The 12,169-nt window shown below is 45.4% G+C and overlaps 2 protein-coding genes across 2 annotated transcripts in view; one reads left to right on the top strand and one right to left on the bottom strand.

Moving 5' to 3' along the window:
• Positions 1-4,332: 4,332 nt before the first annotated feature.
• Positions 4,333-12,169, bottom strand: part of E4F1 (E4F transcription factor 1) — a 70,717-nt gene continuing 62,880 nt past the window's right edge. Inside the window, exon 16 of the transcript XR_003943255.1 lies at positions 4,333-4,787. The gene's annotated coding sequence lies outside the window, so the exon portion shown is untranslated. The remainder of the gene's footprint in view (positions 4,788-12,169) is intronic.
• Positions 5,517-8,629, top strand: LOC115476991 (pre-mRNA-splicing factor CWC22 homolog). The gene has a single exon (XM_030213624.1). The coding sequence runs from the start codon at positions 5,517-5,519 to the stop codon at positions 7,806-7,808; it is 2,292 nt and encodes a 763-aa protein (XP_030069484.1). The 3' UTR covers positions 7,809-8,629.

A 12,169-nucleotide genomic window follows, 5' to 3' on the forward strand; every position in this document is an offset into this window, starting at 1 on the left:
CATGGTGAGAGGAAGGGGCAGGGACACAGGGGCAATGCTGGGCAGGGCAGGTAAGGACATAGAGAAAAGATGGCTGGTGGACATGCAGAGAGAAGGAATGGAAAATGGACACGGAGACCCTTGCAAGATAGTTAAGACACTAGGGGCTAGATGCACTAAACCTTAACGGCCCTCTAACAACCCTTTAAGGAAGGAAATTCCTAACCGTTGCATGCATTAAAGGCCTTTTTCCTAGGAAGCAAGCAGCTAACGAAAACGGAATGCAAAGGAGAAACTACCATTGAAATGTGGACAATTCGGAATGCACTAACCATACCAATGATTGCAACGAATCATTTACCGTCAGAAATTTTACGTGTGCTCAGACCTGTCGTTAAGGCCCCCTGCACCATAAAAATCCAAGCCAGCATGTTTTAAAAGAAAAGTGAGATACAAACACAAACACGTGGCTCTCCGCTTTCCCCTGCATCATTACAAAACAAAACATACTGCTTCTCCCTGCAGCTTAAAAATCCTGTCTCTCCCCTTCTACTACTACTTCTACTTAGCATTTCTATAGCTCCAACAGCTTTGAAAATTAACACCCTAAAGCCAATTTTCCGAGTACTGTAAACAAACTGCAAAGAGGTCTTTTGTTTCAAAAGGGGATTTACAAGGGTCGGTTGTTCTTTTTAGAGTTATCTTCAACTGCACTCTTCTGCTAGATCAGACAGCTAAAAGGCTTGCAGGTCGGGATCCCCCCCTCGCATGCCCCAGTCTGACGTAAGCAACCTACGTAGGTTTAATACGTTTGTGGCTGCTCTGCGCATGCTTAAGGAGCAAATTAAGGACGGGGATAATGTACGCTTGATACATTGTACTTTTCAATACCGCACCGAACATTTCTGAGCTGTTTTTTTTGTGCATTCTTCGTTGTTTCAAATTCGTTAAGCACTTTTACGATTTAGATTTTTTAACGTTTGGTTGATGCATCTAGCCCTAGGTTGGTTAATCTATCTGCTCCGCTGGGAGAAACTTCTGCAACTCTTCCCAATTTTAGTCCCCAGTGACACTAAAAGGTTAGTTTCTGTAGCTTTTTACTCTGATTGAGAGCCTGTAGGTGGCTCTGGTCCATCTTGGAGGTAACTTAGCATTATGCTTCAAGAAGTCCTTATATCCCCTGACAGGTACACACCAAAAAATGAACACAAATATAGTGCGTAGAACCAGGGTGGTACGAAGGAGGTTGGATTAAGAACAGGAGACGGTAGGAGGCTGTCTAGCCCATTATATGGGTTGATCCAGTAGGCAGAGTCACAAGTACTTCCAAAACAATAGCAAACGAGGGCGGGAAATCAGACTTGGACAGATGCTCATTTAGGAAGCCACGCCCCGCAGCCGAGAACAGAACAGAAGACCGGGTCCGTCGCAGAGGTACGCGACGACAGCTTCGGGGAGGTTTTTGGGAGGAAAGGGTGGTGTGCAGAGGGTCGCGGCAGGGGGGGAGGGGTCTTTAATTCATATGATGGTTCAGTACCTTTTTAAAGTTTTTTTGGTTTATTTTACCGGCTGATTATCCGTATCTTATATATATATATATTTTTTTTTTTATATCATTTTTATTATTTAGCCATTTATTCTAGACACCGTCCCAAGTCATCTCTGTAAATTTCCTCAGTTACAAATGGAATCCCTCTCCGAATATAAATGACTAGACCACCTACCTTACTCCCTCGTTTGTCAAAGTGTGTTATGCACTCACTGTAAGCCCTCTGCTGTAAAAGATGAGCCTCTCTGCGCCCAATATATGTCTCCTGTAACAGGACAATATCCCAGCCACTCCTCTGTAGTTCCTGATATACTAAATTTCTTTTCCTCTGCGAATTTAATCCATTCACATTCCAAGACCCCAGCCTCAGCCCTTTCCCTCCCTGTCCCCCCTCCCCTCTTGTTGCTGAGCGGTACCACTGGCCACCAGCTTAATGCAGCGAGGAAATACCCCGTTGTCAGAGCCGACTCCCTCTTATCCCCCTTAACCCCTTCCCCCCAAATCCCTTTCCATCTCCCTCCACCCAACATTTCCCATTCACATTTTATTGCAACAGTGCTGAAAACAACCAACATTTCAACTGATAACATAATACTGCTATTGAAAGCATCCTTCCTAGACCTGTAGGTTACCAAACAACCATTAACTTTAATTAACCATAACCATCAGTCTCTCATACTTCCCTTCAGGGCACTCTGTCCTTTTCTGGCACCTGAGAGCCAGACTCTTTGCGGGATCCCACCTTTTGCCAGGACGGCCCCTTCCTCGTGGAAACTGCCCGCCCTTGGATTGCTGTATCACCCTCCGACGGCATATTTTTGCAGCCCAGCTCCTTCAACACTTTCCACGCCTCAGTCAGCATAGTTACCCGCTTCGTCTGGCCCTCCACTGTGAACTGAAGGCCAAACGGGAAAATCCAGCGGTATCTGTAATTTGACTGCTGAAGATACTTAGTTAGATCGCTGAAATCTCGTCTTCATTGCAGTGTTCCTAACGCCAAATCTTGAAACACCAGCACTTTCTGTTTATCCCAGGGGATCTCTCCCATCAAGCGTGCCTTTCTCCAAATCTGATCCTTGATCTTGTAATCCTTAAAGCATACCACTATATCTCTAGGCTGCTTATCTCTTCGGGGTCCCAAACTTCTGTGCACCCTATCAAACAATATCTCATTGCCATCTCCAGATGCTTGCTCTTCTCCTGCAGACGCCAAAATGGATGCACAGATTGCTCTAATAACCACAATCCATATTCTGATCTGTTTCTGGGACTCCCTTGAATCTTAAATTGCTCCTACGGGACCTATTCTCTAAGTCCTCAATATCCAGCTGCATTTTGTCCTTCTCTGCACGCAAAGATTTAATTTCAGTTTTCAATTCTATTATGTCTTCCTCCACGTGCTCCAGGGCTTCTTCTGCCTGTTTCACCCTGCTGCCAATTTCTCTCACCTCTTTCTAGATGTCTGCCACTGCATCTTTTATTGTTTTTCGCACTGCTGCCATTTCTGCTTTGAGCGCTTTAAACCAGCGTGTTACCTCCTGCTTAGTAAGCTCGGTGCCACTTTCCTGCTGGTCCACCGGCCCTTCTGTTTCGGAGCCCGAGTCCACATCCGCCATCTTGCCTCATGCTGGGTGCAGCCCGAATTCGCTGCTCCGTCTCGCTGGTCCGCTATGTATTTGAATTTTTCAAGGCGCTTTCGCGTCGCCATCAGATCGCGATCACTGCCACCTCAAATTCGCGCTTGCGATTTTATTGGGGGAAATCACCGCTTTCTTCTCTGCTCCGACAGAGCTCAAAGTTCAGGCATCCATCCCTGACGATGACGTCACTTCCTCCCAAGAGAGCCAAATTTTTAAATATTTATCTATATAGTACTTATAAAATATGACCTAATTCTGAAATAACATTTTTAAAGCAATTAACATTTTTGAGCTGATGACAAAGATACATATACTGCTATATAATAGCATTAAAATACATTTACAATGAAATTCATTGTCAACAAGTGCTTAATGAATTAGCAAACTGTTATTCTGACCTTGACATTTTTCTGTGGATAAATGAAGTATAAAAAGTGTGGAGCTCTGCTTCCTAAATGAAAACAAGTGATTTGGATCAAGCACAATTCTGACCTAAGACTAAGCGCAGGAGACAGCTGAGCGGTGCAGCTTTAAACAGCAGAGCAGCCCTGACAGAACACTGGGACCCTGTGATGCTGAGAACACAGTGGATGTGAGAAGCACTGAAAACTGTCATCAGGACAGTGCGACAGCACTACCCACTAAACTGTACAGGTCTGTCATATTCCTGCTTCTGAGAGCTGTTCCGCTCAAGGACAGAACGCTATCTCCACAGACAGACTGGCTCTAGCCCGGGGACCGTGGAGGGAAAAAGCTTGCATTTTTGGTGCCATCTTTGCTACAAATGATCCTGGATCCTTCTCTCCCCTAGGGGCGTAGCCAGACAACAGATTTTGGGTGGGCCTAGGCAAGAAGTGGGTGGGCACCAAGTGCCCCCCCACCCCCCACCCTCACCACAAACAAAAATATCTCAGCTGGCGGGAAAACGCTTCTTTCCACCTTGGCAGGCTGCAGCAGGCATGCGCTGAAGACTGAGCATGCCCAAGTGCCAGTATCAAGGAGAGTAGTGTTTTCATTACCATTAGGAGGAGGTCTTCAGCTGGTGGAGCTGGGGATCCCCATCAACTACCACTAAACGTGTGCTACTGTTGGGTGGGCCTGAACCCTAAGTGGGTGGGCCCTGGCCCACCCAGGCCCACCTGTGGCTACGCCACTGCTCTCCCCACCTTCATAGCATAAATGGAAAGGAAAAGATTAGCACTGCGCACAACACACACACTGCTAAAAGTGAGGCTTGGAAGGCCAATGTGAGCTCCTTCTGAGCAGCAGTGTTGGAAAGCTGGAACCTCCAATTCCAATAAAGCTACAGACCATTAGGCAGAACCTGCACGGCACAGCACTGATCCCGCCCCCCAGTATTCAACAGCCATCCTTTCAGACAGAAACTCTTGAGAATTAACACTGCTCAGTTATGTCCTTCTCCCCTCTAAGAGAAATGCTGGTTACATAGCTGTTTGCAGAGTCATTAGGTATCTTATAAAAATGAGAGATGTCGGTCATGGCTCTGGAGTCCGAAGCTGGTTTTGCTTTTTACTTTGGCAGCTTGAGGGCTGGTGTACTCCACAAGTCTGCTGCACAGATAAAGAAGCTGGTTGGGTATCCTATGCCATGCAGGGGATCTCTGACAGTACCTCAACACCAGCTGAGAGGCAAAGTTTGAAAAAGCAATGTAACTAGATTATATATATTTAAATCTGAAAAACTCTCTTCTTCATACAGGAGACCAGGTGTAGAAAATATATTCCAGATTAGAAAAGGCTCTATCCTTGACAGCATTATACAGAGCAACAACCAGAGCAGGCAACTCCATTCTTGGCTCACTTCTTCCTGTATCTTATGGCCACTTCTTCAAATGCTAAAGCTGCAGCTTGTATCACACCTTTCTGTTTAGTCGACTTCACTTCCGGTTTCGCTTTGTCCTTTGTCTGCTGGAAAAGTTTGAAGGATGCGGGTTGCTGTTCATTGGGCGGTTTTCCCGCGGCCGCGGATTCCCGCGGTAATTGGTCCGATTTGGATGAAAAAAAATAACCGTGGACCAATTAGAAGCCTCGTGGGAGGGGCGAGAGGCGGGCTGTAGGCTCCATTTAAATGCCTGCAGCAATATTTCGCCCACCCCTTCTCTGTTGCCCGTCCGCGACCTGACCGTCCCGGCGATCTGAGAGCGAGACAGAGAGACAGAGAGAGAGAGAGAGAGAGAGAGAGAGTGTGAGTGTGAGTGTGAGTGTGAGTGTGGAAAGGGGTCGGTAGGGGAGGTGCGAGGCTGTTGTGGTATCTTTTTCCAGTGCCGCTGCTGCAGTGAGAGAGAAAACACCAAACGTTGGCATCTGTGATTTTTGTAGCCAGGACAGATGAAGAACAGCCAGAGCCACATCCGGACTTCCACGTGTGAAAGAAGAGAAGGTCGTAGCTCCTGGCACCGAAGCTCCTCTCCTGAGGGTAGATATGATGAACAGGAGAGGTCCTTGTCCCCGCCGCAAAGAAATCATTCTCATCATAACAAGTATGATCTTGAGCGTTACACTGACAGAAATGAGGATACAGGGGAGAGAGAGCAAGAGAGATCTGGAAAGGGACGACTGAGAGATTCTGATGGAAGCAAGTCCAGAAGATCACCTCCTTCTCCAAACAGAAGTCAGGAGAAGATGGCACCTCCCAGATCTGCTGATTCTACTGAGCCCCCAGCAAAGAAGAAGAAAAAAGATGATTTGGACCCAATCCTCACCCGTACTGGAGGAGCTTACATCCCCCCTGCAAAGCTCAGGATGATGCAACAACAGATCACAGATAAAAGCAGTTTGGCCTATCAGAGGATGAGTTGGGAAGCGCTAAAGAAGTCAATCAATGGTCTCATCAACAAGGTCAACGTTTCAAACATAGCAAATATTATCCATGAGCTTCTTCAAGAAAATGTCGTTAGAGGAAGGGGCCAGCTGTCTAGATCAGTTCTGCAAGCACAGAGTGCCTCTCCCATCTTCACCCATGTTTATGCTGCAGTGGTGGCGATTATTAATTCAAAATTCCCAAATATTGGAGAACTGATTCTGAGGAGGCTCATTTTGAATTTTCGGAAGGGATACCGTAGGAATGATAAGACACTTTGCTTGACAGCTTCAAAGTTTATAGCCCATCTTATGAATCAGAATGTGGCTCATGAAGTTCTGGCCCTAGAGATGCTCACCTTGTTACTTGAAAGACCTACAGATGACAGTGTAGAGGTAGCAGTTGGATTTCTGAAGGAATGTGGACTTAAACTAACCCAGGTGACACCTAGAGGTGTTAATGCTATTTTTGACCGCCTTCGTAACGTTCTTCATGAATCTGAAATTGACAAGCGAGTTCAGTATATGATTGAGGTTATGTTTGCGGTGCGTAAAGATGGGTTCAAAGATCACCTGATCATTCCTGAAGGATTGGATCTAGTAGAAGAAGATGAACAGTTCACGCATATGCTACCTTTAGAAGATGAATATAATGCAGAAGACGTTTTGAACGTATTTAAGATGGATCCTAACTTTCTGGAAAATGAAGAGAAATATAAAGTCCTTAAAAAAGAGATTCTTGATGAAGGTGGCAGCGATTCAGAAAATGATGAGGCTGCTGGAAGCAGTGATGAGGATAGTGATGATGAGGAAGATGAACAAGGACAAAAAGTCACCATCCGTGATGAAACAGAAATTAACCTGGTTTCTTTTCGACGTACAATTTATCTTGCTATTCAGTCAAGTTTAGATTTCGAAGAATGTGCCCACAAATTGTTAAAGATGGAGTTTCCTGACAGCCAAACAAAAGAATTGTGTAACATGATACTTGACTGTTGTGCTCAACAAAGAACATATGAGAAGTTTTTTGGCTTGCTCGCTGGGCGTTTCTGCATGCTGAAGAAAGAGTATATGGAATCTTTTGAAGACATTTTTAAAGACCAATATGATACTATCCATCGTTTGGAAACAAACAAACTTCGAAATGTTGCCAAGATGTTTGCTCACCTTCTGTACACAGATTCAATTCCATGGAGTGTACTTGAGTGTATAATACTCAGTGAAGAAACCACCACATCATCCAGTAGAATTTTTGTCAAAATATTCTGCCAAGAGCTTTGTGAATATATGGGACTTGCAAAACTCAATACCAGACTAAAGGATGAAACGCTGCAGCCTTTCTTTGAAGGTTTGCTGCCTCGTGATAGCCCAAGAAACACTCGATTTGCCATCAATTTCTTCACATCTATTGGACTTGGTGGACTGACCGATGAATTACGTGAGCATTTGAAAAATGCACCAAAGATGATTATGACCCCAAAACAGGATGTAGAATCTTCAGATTCTTCCTCAGATTCAGATAACTCTGATTCTGATGGCTCCAGTTCATCCAGTGACAGTTCCTCCAACAGTGACAGTAAATCCAATTCAGATGCATCTAAGGGAAAAAGAAACAGATACCAAAGGAAAAAGAAAAGTAAAGAATCCCACAAAGCATCTAGCAGAAAACAGGCCAGTAAAAGGAAAGAGCCTGAAAAGAAAGAGAGGAGACAGCACAGAAGCAGCAGCCATAGCAGAAGAAAGTCAGGAAAATCAAAACGTCATTCTGACTATGGCCTGCACCCCAAGATGTCTCATTGTTCATCTCTTCTATCTCGCTGAAAGTACTTTTTTTTTAAACAAAATTTTACTGCATGTAAAAATCTGGGAGTGTACATCCTCACAAAACTATATGTGAACCATCTCACAGTGTATTTGATGGTTATTTTGCTTTGTATTACAGAGAATTGTACAGTATCCTGCAGTATAAATGCAGCTATATACAGCACAGGAAACCCATAAACCTTCCTGCAAACTTCAGTAACATATTTACAGAAATCCATTTGGGGAAGGTTTGTTTTTTTTAAAATAGAAATCCATTTTTGGTTATTTGTTACATTTTTTTAAACCCTATATATGTGTAGCTGAAAAGTATCATTTTAGATCTTGAAAAGAAAGTGTGCTCTACAGTTTCTAATAATGGACAAATAAATGAAAATTGAGTGCCTTTAACAATAACTCAGGCCTGTGAAGAAAAGAATTTCTACAGCCCCTACTATAGGGTCATACTTAGCTATATGAAAACAGACTTTACATGTATATATTTATTCAGTTGTACACTGTAGTGTTCTTTAAAAAGGTATAATGTGGCATTCATTTCAAGCAAACCTCATCCCATGCTGGTTTTGATATACATTTTTGGACTGGTCTAAACGTATTTTGGCACAGAGTGGTTACTAATTGAAAGAACGTTTTGATAATAAGATCTAAATATATGTAGCTTATAAGCATACCATTCTATAGTAGGGCTACTGTTTGATTATATGGCCACTGCTCTCCTTGATGCTAACTGTGGATAACGGAATATTATTTGTGCAATAATAGTATAAGAGTGTGTATTATGAAGGTTAGACTGAATGGAGTGAATGGATTATGGTGAAGAGTGTTTGGGTTGTAATGTTGATTTTATAGTAAATAAACAATTTCCTTCATTATCCATTTAAGTGCAATATTTGAATAAAGATTTAATAGTAAATGAACAACGGTTGTTTTGGAATGTAACATTGAGGGGCATAATCGAAAGGTCGTCCAAGTACGAATTAGGACGCTCTTGCGAAGTCGGGCAAAATCCGGTAGGTATAATCAAATAATAATGTGGGCGTCCTTAGGCATTCGATTATCGCCATTCAAAATGCCCAAATAACGACCGCACAAAGGGTAGTAAAAAGGGCGCCTTTAGACATTCGATTATCGCAGTTGAAAACGACTAAATCCGGCCCTAGGTGTTTCGCATGTACAGTGCATGCAGTTCCGGACATTCTTCATATTTTCCATATCTGGATGTCCGGAACTACATGCACTGTAGGTACGAACATGCAGCTATATGCATATTGTGCATATGTGAAAAGGTTCGCAATGTTCATATTCATCTATATAAGGCAAGCTCCGCACGCATCAAAGGCCCGCACGCATAACCATTCATGCCCGTTGTCTATGCTTATGACGCGTCCACGTACTGAGTCGGCCATATATGGGATGGTAATCCATATATGGAGCTGTGCACGAAACGACGTCCGTCACGCAAGGACGTCCATATAAGGCGCTTGTTTTCCAAGAACGCTTATTCACTGAGAACTATGGAGGAGTTCCGTAGGGAGCACAATTTTAGCCAGGTGGAGAGCCTGCTGCTGGTGCGGCTGTGCCTTAGGCACCGGCACAGTCTCTTCATCCAGCACCACCACCTGCCCCCCAGGATACAGGCAATGAGAGTCTGGACCCGGATAAGGGACAGGCTGGAAAGGTAAGTGTTTGACGTGTCCCCCCCCCCCCCCCTCACACACACACACACTGTTGTGCCTCTGTGCTATTGGATGTACAAATGAATATCTGTCCTGAAGGCAAAAAACGACCATCCCCTGACTCCTGCTGTACAAACTTATATCTTACAGACAGTTTGGCATTCACAGGGACCTAGAGTCCCTGCGCAGGAGATTCCGTCGAGTCAGGCGGGAGAGCCCTGACCTCATCAGGGCAGTGCGATGCCACCTGAGGGCTCGACGTAAGTATTCAAAACAGGACACATGCACTCATTTGTAAATGTATTTATTGAATAATGCAAATGTACTGTACAATATCACTTTCCATGTGGCTAATAGGCAACTAGTAGGTCATAACACCTCTGTCCCAGATCAAGGCCTTAGGTTGCAGATGCCCTCCCATGAGTGTGGCTGCAACCTCCAACCAACCTCCTCCGAGATGAATGAGATGACATGCCTCACTTTAGTATCCCCCTTTCTGGGGTGGGTGGATACTGGTAGTTCTGGCCGAGGTCCTACTTTTAGTGGATGTCATTGCCTTATAATAAAGTTATGTGCTAACCCCCCCCCCCCCCCCCCAAAAAAAAAAAAAAAAAAAAAAAAACAATACAAAGAACAAAACAGGTCAGTATTCACATATCATTATGCAAACATGCTGGGCACCAATGAGTGTGGTCTGCCAACATGTCCTGTGTGTTCTGTGTCAGAGCACCTTCCAGGGTTCCCTGTCATGTCATCTGACGCATCTCAGTCCCCATGGGTATAGGCCACGCCTCACCACACCTTTCCCCATCCCCCGCGTCAGGCCACCCAGCTCCTGCACTATGCAAGCCATGTTGCATGTGCTGATCTCAACCACGATCCTTTTACATATACAGGCCACCAGCAGCAGCAGGAGGAGGAGGTGGCTGAGGAGGCCGACCAGGAGGAAGAGGCAACTGAGGAGGCCCAACAGGAGGAGGAGGAGGCCGAGGAGGACCAACAGGAGGAGGAGGAGGAGGCTGAGGAGGCCCAACAGGAGGAGGAGGAGGAAGAGGAGGCCCAACAGGAGGAGGAGGAGGAGGAAGAGGAGGGCCAACAGGAGGAGGAGGAGCAAGTCTTCCTCATCGATGAGGCCATGATGGAGGAGGAGGAGGGGGTCCTCATAATCGATGAGGGAATTATGGAGGAGCTCCCACCAGCTGCAGCTCCATCGCCCTCATCCCCTGGGCCAGCTCCATCCCCTGGGCCAGCTCCATCCCCTGGGCCACCTCCATCCCCTAGGCCAGCTCCAGCCCTGCGCCTCTTGCAGCACCTGGTAGATGGCTAGAACCAGGTGCTGCAGGAGCTGAGAGCCATAAGGCAGGGTAATGAGCAGCTCCACACGCCACTGAGGGTGCTTCTGGCACTGCTCATTACCCTGCTACAAAGGGCACTACACTTGGGGCATGGCCACCGGTGAAAGACTTTGTAGGGTTTTGGGGGGAGATTTGTAGGGTTGGGGGATTTGTACATTTTGGGGGGGATTTGTAGGGTTGGGGGATTTTTAAGTTTTGGAGGGATTTGTGTCTCCATGTTTAAATAAATATATGTGTTTTCTACTGCATATAACAGGGTGTGTGTGTCTGTAGGTTGTGCATTACATATTATCAAATGCTGGTGTTGATGTGAGAGGAGCCAATATGCATTGCATTGCATGAACAGTGAAGTGTGAAAGAGAAATATGTGATAATTGTGCCCATAAAGAAGGCCACCTGTTCATTCCATCCTGCATGGCTGTATGTGCGGGGGGGGGGGGGGGGAGAGGGGTTGTGGCCATTACTCTTGAGGCACACAAATGGCCATCCAGCCTCTCTCCCTCCCTCCCCCTTACCATAGAGCCCTGCAGCACAGAGTGCTGTAAATAATAGATTTGTTGTCTGGCACTAGTGATCTGCCAAGTAGAAACTTGCAGATAACCCTAGGTAGCACATAGACGATGTTTGCTCTCTGATCACCAGACACCCTTACCCACAACCACACCACATTGGTGGTGCCACCAAGGAGCTACAAGCAGCTGGGTCATGTTTTCACATTCCAATCCTTCAACAATGGTATATAGTGCTGAGGAGAAAAGGGAAAACAATAGTCACAGTATTTGATGGATATTTATATCAGCACAATTGCAATATAATACAACAGGTACAGAAGGGCACCCAAATATATATGTGCTTATTTACATTGAGTTTGGTCACCCCTTTTTCAGTAGTAGCTCAAGGGTGTGTTACATTCAGGCACTCTGGATCTGTCTCAGTCCCAGGAGGGTGTTAAGTTTCATCAAGACACAATGGACAGTAATGTCACTTGGCCAAGTTCACACAGAGCAGCTGGGATTTGAACTGGCAACCTGTGGGTTACAAGACTGGTGCTGTAACCACTACGCCATGCTAGCCACCAGGCTGCAGGCAGCTGCAGGTAATTTGGATTAGGAACTGTAATCAAACACCCTCACCGTCACCATGACTGAAGGGCTCAGTAGGCAGGTACCTGTGGCCACCATGCAATTCGTTTGCAGACTAAAAGTTAGAAATGCTTCACTTCCATAACTATGGAGAATTATAATGTGGAAAAGGCATTCATTGCATATATTCTTCCCCTCCCCCCCCCCCTCCCAGCAACCTTCACAATGGGTGAGCACTTCATAAATGG

This window comes from Microcaecilia unicolor, chromosome 8 (genome assembly GCF_901765095.1).
Source record: "Microcaecilia unicolor chromosome 8, aMicUni1.1, whole genome shotgun sequence".
Lineage (NCBI taxonomy): Eukaryota > Metazoa > Chordata > Amphibia > Gymnophiona > Siphonopidae > Microcaecilia > Microcaecilia unicolor.